Here is a 21,449-nt window from a genome sequence, read left to right on the forward strand (position 1 = left end):
AACCAGAACCCGGAGAACCAAACTCAGCTACTGATCGGTTTGGCTCAGCACCGAGACCCATTTTCAAAGCAGCTGGAGAAGCACCCCTGCTTCTGAGAGTGGAGTCATTATTTGATCTCTCATTCACAGGCTGAAGGTATCCCCATGTCAGTGCATGGTACAACCAGGGACTCTGGCCCCTCCCCCTGGTACTTCCATGATGCACATCCAAAGGAAACTTTAGAGGAAATGCAGGTCAACAATGCTTGTCCTTCCACATTAGAATGAAAACTATTTAAACCTGTTATTTGAGAACTTTGTGGGAAGTTAATCATTGTGTAAACAGTACAAATGTACTTTCACGAACCTTGCCCAGAAGCTCTTAAGTGATAAAAGAACAACACGTCTCCTTTACATCAACCTGAAAAGAGGACAATTTTCTATCTCTGGGGCAAGCATTTTAGAATGTTTATTATGGCTTCACTCTTTGTTCAATTACATGGAGCAAAGAGAATCTTTTCGCTATTAAGTAGAACTGAAATTCTACCTTTTGATTTAAACAACCCACTGAAATGATCTACAAATAACATTAATGATACCAGACAGACACAGTCTCACGATTTTATTACTTAAAAGAAAAAAAATTCCCAACTTTAGGTAGTTGAAATGACACAGGGCCGTCGTTCACTTCATTCTGGTCTGGTGAATCCCCACCTGGCAAACTGTGACAGTAAGATCTGATTCTGGTCTCACGGATGGTTAAACAATAACACCCTGGAAAGCGGAGCCCAGAACAGATGTCTGGAGTTACAGCCTAGAGGCAGCCAGGAGCCAACGGGGAGGCCTCAGAGCAGATCTAACCTGGGAGCCGCCAGCTTCCGGTGAGCCAAGACTCCCCCCGCCACCGTCATCGTTGTTGTTGTTTTTTACTCTCAGATATTTGACAGGCAGGAAAATTTCTCAGAAGATTGAATGTGTTTGGATATGAATTTACTCATATTCCAAGAAAATGACTCCAAAAGCATTTCTTGTACATTTCCCTCCTGCGCAGCTCATCCTCGGTGCTGCGCTCCCGCGGTGGGGATGAGAAACTTCTATCACTTCTCCACGGAACAGATTTCTTCCGTTCCTTCCTCACCTTCCTGTGAACCACTGGGATAATACTGTCATTGCTTTCACCTCCTGAGCACCTGATTCTCCTGAAGATGAGACGCTTCCTCTCAACCTTGCAGTTCATCTACGAGCTCCAAATTCAGGAGACCTCCCGTGGTAAATAAGGCAGCGCTCCGGAGTCAGAAAGGGCCTGTCTGCATTCGAGTTTCTGACACTGCCTGTCGTTGGATCTGCAGTCATGTAAATTCTTTACTTATGAATTTTCTTATTTGTAAAAGGAAATAATTTTACCCTGTGCATAATGCTCGATAGACAACCATAAGTGATAACATTAATATGACATTATAATCACAATATTGTTAGAGAATTATTTTGTGCTGAATAGAGTATGAGACAAGATATGTGTATAGTCTGCATATACCCAGGTCAAAACAGATGTCTCTCTACCAGGCTCCTGTAAACGTCGTAACTTCCTGAGGCCCGTAGAACACTAGGAGCCGCAGTGGAACAAAAGTGCCCCAGTGCAAACTTAAAGTTTGGGAGTTCACAGTGAGGAGAAGGAATTCTGGAACTGTGTCAGAGGAGCTGGGTTCTTTCCTGACACTTGGGAGTTCTGTGGGCCACAGGAGATGCACTCAGTCTCACGAAGCCTTCGTTGTTTATTTTATAAGAGCTTAAGATTGCCTGCCTTAGAGAGTTAAAAATCTAGCTACTTTAAAGGGCTGTTGTTTGGAGTGAATGAAATCGTGTAAGTGGACAGTCTGTGAACTGAATACAAGGTCTCCGTGTTTTCAAGTGAAGTATTTATGTGTTCATGTGTGTGGTTAGTGTGCCCTTTTCTACGACATCGATAAAATGTACTGTGTATATCATTAAAGTATGTGATTAGATCTGTAAATACACCTCAAGAAATCCAGTTTATTAAAGTCCAGATTGACCCAAACTATATAATTTGCAGGACAATATACGTCCTTCAAAAGCATTCACAGAAACTCCCTTACAACTACGAACTTTCTTATAGGATATCGTTCACTTCAGAAAGGTCTGAGTTACACACCACTTTATACAACAACCGATTGTAGGAAGTAAGATACAGTGTAGTGTGCGAAATACAGGCAGCCAGGTCTGTATGCTAATGTGCATTCACAGTTCTACAATTCAAAAAGCACCTGGGCCAATCTTCCCTTACCCCAATTCAAACCTTTCTCCACTATATCTTTGTGAATACAAGAAGAAAGGGAAGAAAATGCAAACTATCATCCTTTTGGTGAGTTAATGCATAATAAAGAAGCTTTTATATTCAACTTTCATATGAAATAAAGTATTAGCTGTTTGGAAGTTCAGGCTGCTTATTTAAGGATGGAGTAATGTTTTATTCATGTGCACCTTCAGTGTCAGACTATGGCAGGGGCTGTTTCGTGAGTGTGGTTGAACAACGAGATTAAAAGTATCAGAAACTAACGGAAACAAGGATAAACCTAAAAATGAATCAATCCAGGTGAGGGGTGGAGATGATAAGACCCACTTTCTCCACCAGGAGAACTATCCACCCGTGGGCGGTGGGTGTGTCCCCTTGCAGGAGCCTTCACTAGGCCTGGCTTCCTTGCCTCCCAGCCTGGTACAAATAGTCACAGCCAGATTTTCCGTCTGGGGCTGAGAGGCCTTTTGGTCAAAGTCAAAGACCTCCGCTAAAGCAACTCCTAAAAAGTTAGAAAAACCACCCTCTCCCTAGCCTCTCACAAGCATGCCCATCTCTAGAACCTGAATTCTGTCCCTTCTTCCGTAAACCACTATGGCCTGTGGTACAGCACCTGCACTTCCGAAGCAAAGGCATAATGCGCAATCCGCGAGTTGTTGCTGCCCCCTCCTTTATTCATGTGTTAACACGGACCTGACCGCACACGCATATGCTTTGTCATGTGTCCAGTGTTCCTGGAGTCTCTACAATACTCTTTAATGAAGCATCCGTCGTGCGGGGCACTATGAGGAAACACAGACATACAAAAATGGCGGTCCCAAACCTCACAGGGGCAGGACAATCCAGGTTTCCAAAGGAGTATGGAGGATATTTTAAGATTCCTAAAATTTGTATAAGAAGTCACTGGGTTAGTGGCAACCATTTGGCAATACATATAAATGTATCAAATTAACACGTGGACACCTTCAACTTACACAATACCCTGTATGTCAATTATATCTCAATAAAGATGAAAGAAAAAAAAAGTCAGTGATCTGAGATACATTTCCCCGTGTGGGATCCAAGAGGAAAGGAAAGAAATGGATTCACTTAGAAGGACAAGGGGTCTTGATAGAAGGGAGGCTAAGATGGCCGCACTTCGGTCCACTCCCACCCTCCAGGCAAAGCCAGCTGTGCGGGACCTGGGCTGTCTACATCTACGCTTTAGTTGCTCTCCTCTGTTTGCAGAGGCCCATTTTCTAACCTCCTTCAGTATGGTGCTTCCAGAACACTGACCTGCTGGGGTAGGGCTGCAGAACCAAGAGAGGAAGAGAAGGGCCGGGACAGGAAGAGAGGCCCGTACCTGTGTTGCTTTGCTTTCCCTCCACTTGGATTCCTCCAATCTCCTCATTTGCACAGGGTGGGCTGAAATAATGACTTGCAGCTACCTAGCCCAGCTTATGGTATTTTTTACATATATTTTTCCATTTAGGCTCATCTGAATCCAAATTACACTCTCCAAATTTTACGTTCAAATTGTGGTTTCCGAGACATTTGCTGTTCATCATTTAGGACTTAATAGGCATAAACATTCATTTTTTATTAACTAATAGACTTCTGTGATATTAAGGCCGTGATTATAGTTCAGTAAGTAACTGCCCGAGATTATCCTCATCTCATGCCCAGGCCACCCCATGGAGTGGCCAACTGATCTTCAGCCCACGGGCACCAATCTCCCCTCTGCTCACTTCGTTTTCATCACGGCTCTGTTCTGTCCTATTTGTCTGTGATCTACGGTCTCCATTTTAGAACACATTTGCCCGAGACCTCAGGAAAGTCCTGCTGCTTTCCTTCCTGGTCACGCTCTTCACACAGCACACTCACCCCCAAGCACAAGCACCCAGCCCAAGCCCGGGGCAACTCTGGGCCCCTCCCTCCCTGGGCACTGCCCTCAAGAGCAGCCCTCACTGGACAAGATCTAGCTTCTGGACCTCGCACTTCTTCTGAATTCAGGTCTCGAAGGGCGGAGGGAACGGTTTATGCTGGCACAACAAGAGCAAAGAGACAAACGAGCTGATATCAAATATTTCCACCCTTACTCCATCATACTCTGAAGAATAACCTTAACCAACTTCTGAAACCGTGGAGTAGGTTATAACACCGGCAGGAAGCCTCCGACTGCACGACCGTGAAGGTTTGTCCCACTGAAGACTGGAGACGTGGGGAGGAGCAGCAGAGCTTGACAGACTCCGCTTTCTTTTAAAATACGGCGCATAACGTGGAAGACGCCATATTTAAAAGCATTAGAATACTTCTCTCAAGTAAGAAGACTTATCTCCTTACTCAAATCTTGGATCTTCCCACTGTTTCTTCTCCAGTGGTATCCCTGACCTTCACTCTTTCTCTCCAGATCGTTTGGTGATATCACTTTCTTGCCCCCTCGTGTAATAGCGCGCTGCATTTCTCCTTTTCCCTCGCTGCACTCATTATGATAAAAGAGAACCTCCTTTTAAGATGGCATGATAGAAACGCATAAAACATGGATTCAGAGCTAAAACTAAGTAATAATTGAGTAGCTCTGGGTAATTCAGCCAACACATAGGCACGCTTACACACATATTTTGTCAGAGACCTGGTGCACTTGACCTTGTAACTGAAAACTGCCTCTCAATCTATTTCTTGGGTTTTTAGTGGAGTGGCTCTTTGCCAAGCCCAAGCTGATTTTCCCACCTCTCTAATGTATTATACATTGGGAATTTGAAACAAAAAAAATCAAACTAAAAAAACGAGTATCTGGCTTTGCCTGGTTCCTGGGTTTTCCACGATTTTTGTGACTTGGCTCTCTTAAAATTGGGTTACTTATGTCCTCTTGCGTGGTTCAATCTTGTCCCATCCCTGTCAGCTGCAGCCTTAGAGGGACTCAACCTTCTTTATTCAGAATCAACCACCTTGGGGGCAATGTTACCTGTGCTTTGAGCCCCTGTTTAGATCGTGGCTTAAGCTGAATGAACGAGTCTCTCTCCATGACTTCATGTGGACACGCAAACGTCAAGACCTGTTCTCATGGACTACAACCTCTCTTACCAAGCTACCTGTACAACGGCTCCTTGAAGACGGAGGTCTGGCCTTGCTCTTGCTGCTGGGGGCCTGCTTCCTCCTGACATACATCATACATTTCTTCTTGCTGCTTTCCCCGTGAACTTCTAAGCATCAGCTGTTCCTGCTGCTTATGAGGACACCCCATTATCTCACAGCAGAGACCCCACACAGAGGCTTCCCAACCACTTCCTGGTGTCTACCCCTGGGCCCTTCAGAAAGCCTGTCCCCATGGCAAATGTACTGCCTTCCTATCCCCTTCCCCCACAGGACCCATCTCCCTTTCCCTAGGGGACCATCCTGTTGAAAAAGAGCAGACACAGGTGGTCACATTCCAATGCATGACAAAGATCTTTGTTTAAAATCTGAAGGAGAAAAAAAAAAAAAAACTCATGCTTTCCACAAGGTTATTCTGAATCATAAAACAGTTGAACCATGGAGCTGAAAGAGACCTTAGAGATCATGTAGCACAATGATTACTAGGGTTTGAGATTTCCCAAACCTTTCCAAGAAAGTGGAATTGGGTGGGGAAGGAGGGTTGTGCATCCCCTGCTGCTCTTATCATCTTGTCATAGGAGAAAGGATATTGTAATCCCAAAAATATAAGAAAGGCGTAATTTAAAAAATGCATAGATAAAACTTTACGACAAACCCATTACATTGTCTTTCTCTCTCCCCTCACCCCCTCCCCCAATTTGGCCACAGACCAGGGAAAAGTGTTGTGGAGATCTAAGCAACACTTGGGGACCACTGAGCAAGGCCAACTCTCTGGTTTTACTGGTAGGAAAGGGAGTCCCCCAAGGCTGACAGGCAACAGGGGACAGATGGGGCTGTGCTGATTCCCAGGTCAGTCGTCTTCCTACTGGATTTGCTAAAGTAACCTTGTATTGATACCGAATGACTGCTCTGATTTTAATATTTGGGAAAACTCTGATTTACTCTCATAATCATCACTCTCCTGCAGCAAGTCTGAAGAAGCCTGTGCAGAGACGGCTGATCTGAAGGGGTTCCCAATATCAGATCACAGAAGTAGTATTACTTCCGAGGTACCATTTCTCATTTTGCATCCTGAGAAAGAAATACTGCAGTATTGCTTCCATAGCGACCTGTATAAGATTAAAAATTTCATCTCAAGTTGATGACTTGAAGGTATTTCTCAAAATCAAAAATGAATGGGGTGGGGGTCATCATTTTTCCAATTTTCCACGTCTGATATGTCCATAAGCTTAGGGATTATACAATACCAATGGCATCTTTCTAAGAGTAGAGCAATTTTTTATATATCTTTCTTCCCTCCAACATTATGGTATCTAACTTCTCCTTCCGTGGCCTCAATTATTTTTATCAATGCATCCACAATATTGTTTCTGCCTTCATTTATTCTTATCTGCTTCCTCTCTCCACTCATTCATGTCTTCTTAAAGTAGCTTAGGAATTTGCTCTTTGGCGCTGCAGTGAATAAATCACCCTTAATCTGGCATGTAAATGGATATCTGATCACATCCTATGACTTCATTTGAGAGCTCTCAACAACTATTTCTGCTTCACTGATTCAAAGAAATTTTAGTCCTTTGAAGCATTCTAATGTGGTTTTTATAAAATACAAAAAAAGTAGCCATAAAATTATATGCCTCTCTGGAGAGAAGAATAAGAGATCAAAATTTCTGTTAAAAAAAAAAAAAGTGATTTAAGCCCCAAACTCTCTTGCCTGTTCAAAAAGGAAATCCACAAAATAGGCATTTAGCACCAGAAGAAAAGATTATTCCAATTTCTTTTGGTGGTGAAACTCTGACCCTAAAGCCATGCAATGATAAATAGATAGCCTATTTCTGTACCTTTTATCCACAGATTTCAAAGCGCAAGGGAGAGAAAGGTGATATTTTAGGTCTTATCTAAGTTAGGATGGAGGGAGAACAGAAGCCAGAAGATTTGAGTGGCTTGTTCATTGTTAGGCATAAAGGCAGGATAAAAGAGCACTTGGTCTGACTCATTCTGGGTTTTTCTTGTAAAATAGCCAAATTAGCCCCTGGGCCTGATGGGAGTCACCCAGGCTTCAGTGAGGGTGGACATGACTTCTGTGGTACTTATGGACGGAATCTAAGGGCAGGATTTGGCTCCCTATCACTTGAAACAAACGTTTAATGAGTAGAAAGTTCAACTTCCTCAGAATTACCAATCCAGCTTTTTACTTCATTGTCCTATGGTTTGCTAAAGTTTTGAGACAACACAGATGTCTACATAAAGATGACGATGGATATTATCAAACTTCCACTGAGGGCACTGTGTAGATGTTTTCCTCAAAGCACCTGGGGACTCGATGCTGTGGAAAACGGCTCTTTCTTGTCAAGGTCAATAATGTAAGGAGAGTCACGCAGAGAAGATTACTGTGCATATAAAAGGCTTGGGAAATGTTCTCCACCATCGCCAAAGCCAATGTCTAACCTTAATAAATGCCACAGGCAACATCCAGTGTTCTTACACTTTCCCAGGGATGCCTCCAGCATATGCAAACTTCTCTGTGGTCCCCAGGAAGCTTCCAGCAGCTCTAATGACTTCAGCACAGTCACATTATAAATACTGACCGTTTTCTAGGAAAATGGGGGACTTTCTCTGGAAAAGATTTTACCCAGCAGTGACCAGCTGCCCATTTCAGTGGAAAATAGTGGGTAGCTGGGCAAAGAGCTGCTGAGACGTTCGGAAAATGATGACTGAATGTCAACCCTGCAATGCGCACATGCAGGTACTTGGGGAGACAAGAAAAAGTGTCATCTTTTTAATGACAACCAGCTCACCGACACTGATTTTGGATGACTCTGCACCAAGTTTGCAAAATGGAGCAAAGTCTGAGCTGGTTCTAAGAGGCAGGCATTTGTTCTTGGTAATATTGAGGTTTCTTCATCTTCTGAATGTGCATTTTATTCCAAATGAGCTTATTCCTAGCAGAAAAAGGACAAGGACACTACTTTGTCTATTTTAGAGAAAAGAAATAAAGCCAGAGAAAGGTCGGGGCGGCTGGGTGGCTCAGTTGGTTGATCATCTTCTTGGTTTTGGCTCAGGTCATGAGCTCAAGGTTGTGAGATCGAGCCCCATGTTGGGCTCCGTGCTTGGCGCAGAGTCTGCTTGGGATTCTCTCTCTCTCAATAAATAAATAAATAAATCTTTTAAAAAAATCAGAGAAAGGTCTATTTAAGATATGGCACCCAAGAAGAGCCAGAGCTGGCATGATTCTGTAGTTTTAGGGAAATACACCTACCCTGGCAAGAGGAACCCCTTATTTTAACTAAGACACCCACAAATGGATGATGATAGTATTATGGGCTTAATAATGTTTACATAAGGGGCTCTTCCAGAAAAATGACATTTTAACCTCGTTTAAAATTCCAACCCTTTATTTCCTCAGAAATTGCTCTCTTGTCTCTGGATTAGGAAAGTTTGCTGCACACGCAATTCTTTGTCCCCCAGACTCCCAGATTCCTGAAGATTTGTATCACAGGACTCTTAGAAGCACATGGCCTGATCACCAAATGGAGCTGGGCTAAAAGTACATTACTGTGTTCTGAATGTCTCCTTCTTTTCATTTAAAAAGAATACTAAGATGTTACTACCAGGAAAGCAATAGTCTGGAAGGTGAGAGGACCTTCGGTAGGCAAAGATCTGCATTCCAGCTCTGCCCATCTTGGGAAAGGTCATTAACTTCTTAGCACCCAGGTGCTATATTTTTGTGAAACAGGGTAATGGCATCAGCTACCTAGGGAGCCGACGTCAATCGATAACACACATTATTTATTGATCACATACCATGCAAGACGCTTTCTAAGTTCCTTAAATGATCATCTGATTTAACGCTCACGATGTCTCATTGAGTTGGGTGCTATTGTCTTCATTTTACACAGATGTGGGAAGTGAGGCTTTGAGGCATCACACTCCTGCTTAAGCCAGAATTCAAACACGGGCCCCCTGACTTCAGGGAGGAGCTATGGATACTACATGAACAATGCGAGCGAACTGATAAAATAAATAGAATACACTTAGCACAGTGACTGACGTGTAACAGAGGTTCAACAGAAGTTTTGGTACAATTATGTTAATTAATGTTTATCAGCAGTTAAACTCTTTGAGGGCAGACACCAAGATTCATTTATTTCTGCAGCCTCAGACCGTAGTACAGCATGCAAACGTGCTCTGTGACTACTTGCTAGGTGAAGAACGAACAGAGTCCACTCGGAATCATCCGCACTACGGAGAAGAGCTGACTGAAGCCACTTCCAGCCGGTCTAAGCAAAAACATATCTAAAACACACACTGATGTCCCCTTCGCCCTTCATAGTCCCAATTATTGGCAAGGTCTCATAAGCTGTTATCTAATAGCAATACAGAATACGAAGAATTTGTGTTGTATTTTTGTCCTTAACCAATAGTATTTATCAAGAAATAACCTCCTTCCCAAATGGTGCTGAAGACAAAGAAAATTAAGGCCTGGCCTCTCTCCTCAACCAAGTCGAAACAAGAAGCTGTAAAGACTTGGAAAAACTGTTAGGTACTTGGTTTGGGGATAATCAAAGGTTATGAAATTAATTCCTAATTATATGTGTTTTTAAATTTCTAACTCAATATCACTTAATTAAAATCTATTGATATTTAAATTAATTTAAAAATAAAATTTAAAGTTAATTAAAATTCCTGCCTAAAGGATACAAAAATGCAGATTCAAAGGGGCACACGCGCCCTGATGTTTACAGCAGCACTGTCAACAACAGCCAAATTATGGACAAAGCCCAAATGTCCACTGACTGATAAGTGGATAAAAAAGATGTGGTATATATATGTATGTATGTGTATACACACACACACACACACACACACACACACACAGAGGAATATAACTCAGCCAGCTACAAGAATGAAATCTTGCCATTTGTAATGACATGCATGGAGATACAGCGTGTTATGCAAAGCGAAACAGACCAGTCAAAGAAAGAGAAATACCACATGATTTTACTCATATGTGGAATTTAGGAAACAAAAGAGATGAACATAGGGAAGGTGGGGCGGAAGAAGAGGGAAGCAAATCGTAAGAGACTCTGCGACAGAGAACAAACTGAGGGCTGCGGGAGGGGAGGAGGGTGAGGGGATGGGGTAACTGGGTGATGGGCATTAAAGAGGCCATTTCCTGTGATGAGCACCCGGTGTTCTATATAAGTGATGCACCACTGGATTTTACTCTTGAAACCAATATTACACTGTATGTTAACTAACCAGAATTTAAATAAAAATTTGAAACAAAAATAAAACAAAAATCAAAAAATAAATAAAATAAAATTCCTAACTCAGTAAATAAAAATAACGATTTCCTTATAATATTTTGGTTTAGGATACTGTCTTTTACAAAAGTTCATTCTTATATAACATTCATGAAGCTACTTAACTTTAGGAAGTTTACTAAAAATCCCTATTTTAAAAATGAGAAAGCCTCGGTTCAAAAAAGCTTCATATCTTGCTCAGGGTTACACAATGAATAAATGGCAGAACCACTCAGGGGACATTTCCAGGCATCTGAAAAGAAATGTGGCCTTGAAACACTGATGAGTGAGACAAGAGAACAGACAAGCTGCAGCACAGTTCAAATATAAGTGGCATTATGTAATCACATATGGCTGAAGACCCTTTAAAATTTTTAACCATTTTTTTTCTCAAGGACAAGTTTTCTTGAGATTGTACCTATTTTTAAATTAAAAGAAGAAAGAATGGGAGACAGAAGGAAGACAGAAGTTAATTACATGCATGCTACTTAACATAATTACATTTTATGCAAATCAAATATTTCTAGAAAATTACTACAATTACGTTTAACGAAACATAGATACGGGGGTAAACGACTGCCCCTGAAATCCTGAATACACTCAAGTCAATACTTCACATTTAGCCGTCAAGCTTCCAGCTGGAGGTCAGCCCCTGCAAACTAGAGTGAACAGGGCAAGCTCCAGCTCCCCAAACCTCTCTGCGGCTGTTGTGAAAGCCGAGATAATAAACACCTCAGCTCCACAAGGACCCGATTGTGACACACGCAAAGGACCGTCCCTCTGGAACTACCCGTGTTGGTGACGGAAGGCAGGTCTCGTAAAGAGGAAATCACGAGCAATAATTACCTAGGCATGTAAAGGACTCTCTCGGCCACCACAAAACCCACCCTGAAGAAGAGATTGCTGGCCGGAATGAACGGGAAAACCAGGAACACCAAGCCCACTAAAACTTCCTTGTGCTCCAGTCTCTGAAACACACAATAGTGAAGGACAAATTAATGTTTTGAAAATCTCACTTCAGTCGGCATTCAACCATCTCTTTCATTCTCAAGTTCTCATTGACGGAATGAACAAATGAGACCATTGCAAACCCTTTGATCAGCGTGCTGAGTTCATCAGAGAAAGCCCTCGGGCTGAAACCTTTTGCAAGTCACACGTGTACCATCCAGAAACCTCTGATAATTACACATGATCAAGGACCATTACTCCTTGTTCTGGGCCGGCCCTACAGCAACCCTACTTCTTGGTTCTGGTCCCTTTCAGAATTTCTGTCCCCCCAGGCAACTGGTTTCCAGAGAGCAAAGCAGCTCACTAAGGCATCATGGAGAATTATTGTCCTCTCAGAAATAGAATGCATTAAAAAACAAAAAACAAAAACCCACAACAAACCTACACAAAGCTCACCAGGAGCTTAGCATAAAGCTTGGCATAAAGGAAATTTAATGCAAATGGTAAAAATTCAGGGAACCAATGAGAGAGATCATTAAAGCTGAGAAACTTTCAGCTCAAATTAAGCCAGTATTTTTTCCATGAAATTTTTTGGCATCAAAAGTCATTACAATAATTCATTAAATTGACAAAGCACCTTTCTCTAATATATTTATTGTAGATATTAATTTGTCAAGATTTTTCTGTCATTTCTAATTAACAATTATTTATTACTAATAATTTGTTATGATGGACACTGTAAAAGTTATTTCCATGACTGTCTATGATATGGACACATTTGAAGACAGGCCTATTTAAAACAAACCTTAATACACGGATGACATTATTTTTTCCTCTTAAAACAGTTTAAGAAAACCAGACAGAACTCTGCATATCACAGTTATAAGTATTTCTTACAAACATTTAAAAGTGTAAGACTAAATAAAAGAGTTTTAAAAATATAAATAAAACTTCCTAATACAAACTACTAATGCTTTAAGTGGACAAAGTAAAAGATTCTTAACATCTTGAGAAATTTGTCACCTGGACTTTATTAAGATCTTTGTTTTGCTGACTATAACATAGAGTAATAAAATTTTGGAGAGGAATTCCATATAAATAAATGCAATTTGGACAATTTCCCTTCAACAATTAACGGTTCTGTAAGTTATGACCTCCTTTTTTTACCTAAAGGAACCATACTCTTTACAATTAAAAGATGAAAGGGAAAAAAAAGGCTTTCATAACAAGCCTTCAACTGAAATGGATGCAAAAGGATGATGTTATATTTTCTCTGACCCACTAAAATTGAGAAAAAAAATTGGTGAGAAAAGTAGCAAGTTCATTATATTTAAAAGCTGCAACCTATTTTTTTAATTTAGATTATACTTTGAATTTTACAAAGTACATTTCATCTCAAGAACTTGAAGTTTACATAATTTTAAAAAGAATAACACCTTCATAAGAATCCTGTGAATCAAGAGCCAGTATTTCTTTGCTAAAATTGAAAATGAATCCCAGAAAATGCGTGTCCTGTCCAGTGTTCCTCAGGAACTCTCCGCCTATTATTGAGTAGGGGGCTGGTATTCTACTTTTACAGACGCACCTTTATTTTTTAGCTATGGTTAACTACTTCTTTCAAGCCTGTCAAAAGGTGAAATACTTTTTATAAAAGAATTCACATATTGTCCCATAGAAATTTCTGAAGATAATTTAGTATGCTCTATTTATTAATCCTATAGAACTAAGAAGAAAAGAGTATAAACAGAACTCCAACCAGGCCTTTAGCCATGTCCCTGGATAGTGTTACATCCAGTGAACCACCTCTCTGGTCGTCCTCAAGGTTATGAGAGAACAGTCCCCACTGGGAAGGTGAAGGAGGCATCACTTCCACACCCCCAGTCTCACATGTTCTTTAATGAGCAAAGGCTGCCTTCCTCACTCTGGGGGGCGTGTGTGTATGTCCTTTACGCAGCAGAATCCCCAGTGCTTTCAGGAGCCCCTAGGTTGGGAGGAGGCAGGTGTCAGGTGACCTGCAGACACCCAACTCCATGCCCCTCCTCTCCCTCTCCCAGCCCTCCAGGGGGCAGGACCCCTGAGGAGCTCACTGCTGCTGGGGACAGGGAGATGAGGGTGAGACTCAAGGAGCCCCCAGCCTCCTCCAGAAGACCGACATGCAAACTGAAAACTCACAACACCGTGTGTTCCTTGTTCCTCCACCGGGTTCTTCAGGCTCCCAGAGCACCTTGACATCCTTCACGGCCATCGTCCCAACTGTCACCATACATTTACCTGTGTGTTTCCTGTCTTTATACAATGTCTGTTTTCCCCAGGAGACTGGGAGCCAGGAGGGCAGGGGTCTGGTCAGCTGCGTCCGCTGGTGCATGATCTGTGCTTAGTTCAGTGCCTGGCACTTAATGGGTGCTCAGAAATATTTGTTGAATAAATCAGTGAGTGAACAGATGGACTGGGCAAGAGAGAAAACTGGATGCAAGAAGGGGAGAAGTTAAGGAGGACATCCTGGTGGAGGCAATGACCTGAATTTGAAAAAATGAATGAATGCTTAGGAGGCAGACAAATTTGGTTGCAGTTGGGATGGGAGGGCAGGTCACCGGCAGAGGAGGGGCTGGGCCTCTGGGGAGCTTTTTGTTCAATTCAATTGAAGGCAGCGGCACAGCACCCAAACTCAAGAGAGTGTTATTATTTTATTTTGTGTTGAGAAAAATAATATTCATGACAAATTCTTTATTCTCAAATTAAATTGATGATCATACCCTTTGTCTTCCCTCCTCATTCAGTCAAGAGAGAGAGAAAATATTCAGAACTGTATTTCTTTAAACGGCAAGTCAATCAACCAAGCAGAAAGTTGTAAAGTTAGGGGAAAATGTCATGGACACGGCTGAATTTCCTAGAATGAGAAAGAGTGGGAGGGAATCCAATTTCGCATGTTGTGGATCACAGATGTGACAGAACTGGCTAAATAATTTAAAGCTTGTTTCGGCCTAATAGAAACCCACACAAAATATGAGTGGAGGGGTGGGGGAAGAGAAAATTTGTGACTTTCCAAGGTACCCAGAGTGCATTCAATTTCTAGGAATAGAGGCAAATGGAAATTTACTTATTCAAATTATAGTAGGGGGTACAAAGACATGAAAATTAAAAGAGATAATCATATGGCTATTAATAATATGCATTATGTGTCCGGTTAACTGTGCAACTTCAGGGAAATTCATTTATTTCTTTGAGCTTTAACTTAATGATCAGTAAAGCAAAAGAAAGGGTATTGATACCTATTATGTCTGTAGGAAAAATGTGTGATAGGTTCAGCATGACAGATGGTAGGTTTGACTCTTTTCTGGCTTGGGACAATGCCGAGAAGCATGGCCCTGAGCTGCAAAGAGATAAAGACCTCTTAACACCTCTCTGAGGTGCCCAGAGAGTTGTTCAGCTCTGTCTCCACACCACCTATCTGACCAAGTAAGGGAAGAGCAGTGGTCTTCTCAGGACCGTTAGTGACCTCACAGGAAATGTCATTCCAGAATCCAAGTCTAGCCCAGCAGTTTCTGGTTTATTTCTTCTCACTCTCAGTTCACTTTTCAAAGCACAGGTCATGGATAAGGGGACACACACACATACACACACGTGCACTGTGGACAGCAGGGTAGGGGTGTGTGTTCAGGAGAAGAGGAACCCCCCCCCACCCCATTCAAAACAGACAACATCCACTGCTGACCGTTCCCTTCCAGAAAGGCAGAGTATGGACTTCATTATAGTAATCTTTTAAAGATTTTTTTTATTTTAAAATTATTTCTACACCCAACGTGGGGCTCGAACTTACAACCCTGAGATCAAGAGTCCTATGCTCTACCGACTGAGCCACCAGGCGCCCCCTCATTTTGTAATTATTATCATATTTTCTCCCACCTCTACAGTTTTCAAGAAAATGGTACAGTGCATTTAGGGTGCGAGTATGTTCTCAGAGTTCTACCTATAACACAGTTATAATTCAATCCTACAGATTTATTTGGCAGTGCTGGGCTCTCGCTGTCTGCATCTCATTTATCAATCTTCGGAGAAGCTGCTGACAGTCGAGCTCCCCTCTTCAGCCCCAGGAGTCAGGCGTCTGCCAAGCTGACAACCGGCGTGGCTGCCAGTATGTATTCGGCGCCCCTTTTTCTTCCTGTGTAGGGGTCTACTTCTTCCTTTGGACTACGAATTCCTTGATGGCAGTCACCATCTCATTTAAATTTGTTACCTGGATACCTGGCACACTCAGACCTGGCATTCGGCTCATACGTGTTGCAACAGGAAAGCTCCGCGATGAAGGCGGCATCCCCGGCCCTCGGGTTCTCCAGCAGAGCCTCTCCGGGACCGCCCGTCCAGGAAATCTTACTTTCGGCCACCCTCTGAAACACGGTACTCGCAACATTCACGTGGGGTGAGAAGTCTTCGGTGTCTGAGCAGCCAAGAGCATCCTGGGAGGGTCTGGCCGGACTGCGCACCGGTACTGCGGTGTCAGGACACGCACACAGCCTTCCGCACGGCCCTGATGCCATTCACCGCCGCTCACGACCGCTCCGTCCTGCCTGCTCCTGCGGCTTGTGTGCTCACGTCTTTCACTTCCCTGGCATTCACTTCTAAGTTTTAAAATACTTTAATTTATTAAGATATCCAATCGTTTACTCTTATTGTCATTGTGAAAGTTCCTTTTAATGGAAGACAAGTGTTTTAATGGATTGGACTCCCTCGTGACTGCACAGCACCGCCTCACCTCTTGTGAGGGGCCTGTTCTGAATTCCAGTCACGGAGCCGGGCGGTGACTGAGGCTCCTTCTCTGGCTAAGCGACTCCCGAACGGCGACCCTGCGGTGGCCAATCCAAATTTGTGCAAGTTTAAACAATGAGTGAACCTCACAACGACTCTGTGGAGGTGTTGCTATCGCTGTTGTGAACTGTCCTAGGTCTCAGACCTTTGGGACCTTCACGAATAGCTCTAACCATAATCGCCACCAGTGCCAGGAGCTATGGCAATATTTCTGGGAGAAATAGTTCTCAAGGCTGCACACAACTTCAGCTCTCCTTTGTACATTTTAAGAATTCTTTTCTGGCCCAACACCCCTCCAGCTGTCCACAGGAAATGCATCAGTGAGTCTCCACTTGAGCAAATCAGAGGCTTCGGCTGACTTAAAACACCATGAACTTTAAATCTACAAAAGCCCTTAGACACTCTCGAGGATGGCGATCACACGGGCTGCATTAAATGAACGGAGAACTGGGCCCCAAGCACTAACCCAGCAGCCACAAAGGATGACTTCAAGACCAGAATGGGAAGTGCCAAGTGAGAAGGACAGAAAGAGCTTAGCTGTTTGGGGCAAGAGGATACTGTCTGGGGCCTGCCCCACCGTACCTCGAGCTTATTCCCCCTGAGCTGCCCTCACCTCTCGTCTACCTGATTGTCATTGTTGGCTGTGTTTTCCTCTGCATCTTACAGTCCTTCCCTCCTCCTCCTCGGTCTGGCAGTGGCTCAGGTCACCGATCTGCAGGCATAGCTCCTGTCTGGGGTTCCTCTCGATGGTCACAGCTCTCATCCCTTTGCCCCCCGGTGACAGTCCCGTCCTTTGCCTTTTTAGGTCATCTGGCAGGTGTCGCTGTGCATGTTGGCTCCACGCATCCTGCCCATATCACTGCAAACGGACCCTTCATAAACTCTCCGGTCACCCCCTCGGCCCTGCCGTGTGTTTCCTGCCGGGGCCCTGACCGTCAGATCAGCTCAGAGTGGAAGGCTATGGAGGGATGGAAGCAGAGCAGCGGATGCCCAAGAAGGGTCAGAACCCTGGTCTTTGTGAGCTGGGAGGAGAGCTGCTCCAGCCCACCCTTGCCTTGGTCCCGTCCTTACACTGTTGCATTTCCATTATGCGTCAGCTAGTGGCTAAAGCACCCTTTTTAAGGCCATTGAGGTTACAGAAAATTTTAAATGTTGTATAAAAACACTAAAAACAGGGGCACCTGGGTGGCTCAGTAGTTAAGCATCTGCCTTCGGCTCAGGTCATGATCCCAGCATCCTGGGACTGAGCCCCGAGTCGGGCTTCTCCCTCTCCCACTCCCCCTGCTTGGGTTCCCTCTCTTGCTGGCTCTCTCTCTGTCAAATAAATAAATAAAATCTTAAAAAAAATAAATATAAACAGTAAAGACAAATACCAACCTGAGAGAGCTTTTTATCTGGCCAATGACATTGAGACCGATCTCTCAATAGCTGAAGAGGACGTTTGGAATTTTTACTGCTATTGCGGATATCCAACACAACAGACCATTTGTTATGCCTTAGACAAGACCTAGAATCTAAACTCCGTAAGAGCAACGGAGCAGGCAGGAGGAATCCTGGGGCAGTCTTAAAGGTGGAGAGAGTAAGAAACCCGAAAGCTGATTCTCAGAGCCTCAGTCACAGTGGCCAAATTCGTTGGTGACTATATATCCAACTGGGAGCCTGAGTTAGGCCCAACGGCCAACATGCCACACTGCGAGAGGTAGGACAGTCCTCCCATGACACGAACCCTCTTCACGTCTCACATGTAGGCATGCAAGCTACCATGGGAAGGTTTTTCTTCCCAGTCTGAAATCGATGGGATGCGCTGAGCTGGGTGGGACAGAAAATGGCATGGGCTCAGGATCTCGACAGCATCGCTGCCAACCCACACTCGCCTTGGCTCGAACTGGGGCGATCATTTCCTCACTTCCACGTGCTCTCAAATGTACTCGTAAATGCACAAGGACAAAAATTTTAAAAGGGGAAATGAATGAAGAAATTATACCCCCTCAGAGACAAAAGCAGATTTGTACACTCTGTGTCTTCTCCGAGACAATTTAAACACGGCTCTTTCCCCCTGCCAAGCTTTTCTTCACTAAGAAACACAGCCAGATGCGCTGATGAACAGAGAGCCGAAGGCAGATTAAAATCAGGGCGTTCATACGCTGACATTTTCGATTTCTGGTCTTTGGTTCTGAACTCCGTTTTTCTGCACTGTGTTTTGTTTGATTTGTTTTTAATCAACAGTCTGAATCTTCTTGCCAACACGAGTTCCTGAGATTGAAATTCCTTATCTCACAAGGGCACACAAGTACGTCTCAGAGTTAAATCAGGTGGAAGAGCGAACCTCTCAGATTACTTCACTCTAATTGAGGATAAACTAAGTCGGAGCGTTATTTGCAAATGCATGTTATGTTCTGCGTGTGTGTTTAAAGTGTTTAAAGAAAAATAAGAAAAGACACTTTAGAAAAGGCATGACTGGTAAATATCAGTCTAGTGAAAAAAAAATGCCATTCACTTAGGGAGTTAAAAAGGAATTAAGTAAATGAGAAAACATTGTTTAAGAAACCTTTCCCTGATTAGAATGAAACTCTTTACAGGAATTTTTGGAGACATGGGAGAAGTAAAAAATGTGAACTTTCTTCATCTCTAATTGTGCTTCTGAACAGAAACAGAAAAGGCACTAGAAAGCTGTATATTTTAAGAGTGAGGAGGAAAGCCTAGAAAGACGGAAGGTCCCATCTGAGTAATTACGGTCTGTGCGCTATTATACGTGGGAGACACGTGGGGGGGCAATGAAAAGCACCTGGTAAGTTGTAAACGGTAGAGGAGATAGGGAAACAAGTATCTCTCAAACACAAACCATATGCCAGACCTTGGGCTGATATTTTCCCACTGAAACGTCATGATAATATTATAACATCGGTAATTATCCCCAGTTGAACAGATAAGAAATTGAGGTGCAAAGGGCTTAAGTCACAGATCTAAGTTGATATAATTAGTGAGAAACAAGGGTTTCAAACTGAGGTCTAGCTCACCCTAAAGCCTGTGTGTGTGTGCATGTGTGTGCGCGCGCACGCACACACACGCACACACCGGGGGGATTTCAGCCCTTCACTGCTTCTGGTTTTGCAGCAGAAATACACTGACAGCAGATGAGACCCAGCAATTCGGGGGTGAGCAAGCAAGGCACTGCGAAGGTAGTCTGGAAGATCACACCGAGGCCTGTGACAGAAGGCACCCCTGACGCACGCGGCCAGACTGATGCAGACGCAAGTCTACAGAACGCAGCAGGACGTGCGGCCGAGGATATGTGCAAGTCTTGGATCTGAATGAACGGTTTCAGGTGGTCCGCCCCTCGTTCTGACAGCCGGCCTCCGGGAGGATGGACACATCCTTGACGGCCACACACCACAGGGTAAGACGTCACGTAGTGGACTGCTCTTAGTTACTGAACTGTAAGTCCAAATTATACCTGAGAAGTCTCGAGGGGGGAGTAATGATCATCTTTGATGTAAGAAATCAAATAATGTGATGAAACTGCCCTTCTTAGTAAGGAAAATAAGAGGACGTGCATATTCTAACGACCACAGAAGCACAATGATTAAACTAAGTGGCACAAAGACCTTCTAAATTTTATATCTACACATGCTCTGTAACTTGTTACTGCTTTAAGCTTCCATTTTTACGATGCAACTGTTTATGAACTGTTTACACATAAATCTTCCAGGAATGTAATCTGACAACCACTTATTCTTTATATCTATTGTTTATATAAGTTTATATATATATATGTATTCTATATACAGATATATAGAGATCTCTCTATATAAATACTATATATGAATATATAAAACAACAACAAAACATATACATGGAAAGAGTATTTACTCAGGAGGGTGGATTTGGAACATCAACAGTGGTGCTGCTCGAAGAGATGTGTGTTTCTATCTGTTGAGATCAAAGCTTGCTGAGGAGGAAGGGGGAGGGGGAGAGGAACCAGGATCACCATCAGACACCCCTGACTTCAGGGGAGGGGCCCTGTCCAGAGGAGGGTCAATGACGCACTAGACAAGACACCTGTGGGAAGCAAGGAGCGAAATGTCGACAGCAGCTCAGTCTTGTGCCCGCAGCCTGTCCCGACAAAGTGGGGAAGAGAGTCTACTGCCTAGAGGCACTGGTCATGCTCACGGCATCCAGCTTTGGCTGGCAAAATGCAGATGACACAGGTAAGGCCCCCAAATCCTGGATCAAGAACCGTAACTCAATAAGGTGACCCAGCATGGGAGGGAGGCAGGAACAATTAACCAATTTTTCCCCTCTGTGAGGATTCAATTAGGGACCGGGATGGATTTAGCCATGGAAGCCAAGTCATGAGTGAATTTAGCTTTGATGAATTCATTTGTTTGAGCAAACAGAAGCAGAGGATAAATTAGATGCGTTTTCATAAATTGTTTCATTCCTATGAGAGCGTACGTGCCGGGCAGAATTCGTTTCTAGCTAGTTACTGTTCAAATGCTTCTGCTAAGGAGAAGGTCCTCCGCCAAGATCTTCCAGAGCAGGATGGCACAGACTTATTTTTTTGTTTAGAAAAAAAAAAAAGATGCTATACTTTTTCACACAGTGAGTCACACTCACTAAAAAGTATGATTCATCTACTCGGGACTGTCACAGAGGAGACAGTACCTTGCCTCTGTAATCTAAAATAAATAAGAAGGAACCACAAAAATCCCACACAGTTTCCCATAATAAAGATCCAAATATTTTAGGGCAGCATTTCTTAAAGACAATAATTCACATGCTTTATCAAACAAATCTCAGAGAAACACCTGGCTTACTTTAAGTGTATGAAATACGAAGTAAGAAGAGATTTGGAAAGTTTCTTTTTTTTTTTTTTTTAAGATTTTATTTATTCATTTAAGAGAGAGAGAGCACGAGCACGGGAAGGGAAGAGGGAGAGAGGGAGAAGCAGACTCCCCGCTGAGCAGGGAGCCTGACTTGGGGCTCAATCCCAGGACCCTGGGATTATGACTTGAGCCGAAGGCAGATGCCTA

The 21,449-nt window shown here is 43.3% G+C and overlaps 1 protein-coding gene across 4 annotated transcripts in view; it reads right to left on the reverse strand.

Annotated features, from left to right (window-relative positions):
• Positions 1-21,449, reverse strand: part of TMTC1 (transmembrane O-mannosyltransferase targeting cadherins 1) — a 260,656-nt gene that overhangs the window by 80,786 nt on the left and 158,421 nt on the right. For all 4 annotated transcript variants that reach the window (XM_057303256.1, XM_026502173.4, XM_044385574.3 and 1 more), the window contains exon 9: positions 11,512-11,633. In XM_057303256.1, the coding sequence (XP_057159239.1) occupies positions 11,512-11,633 (122 nt within the window). The remainder of the gene's footprint in view (positions 1-11,511; positions 11,634-21,449) is intronic.

Source organism: Ursus arctos, unplaced genomic scaffold, assembly GCF_023065955.2.
Source record: "Ursus arctos isolate Adak ecotype North America unplaced genomic scaffold, UrsArc2.0 scaffold_26, whole genome shotgun sequence".
NCBI lineage: Eukaryota > Metazoa > Chordata > Mammalia > Carnivora > Ursidae > Ursus > Ursus arctos.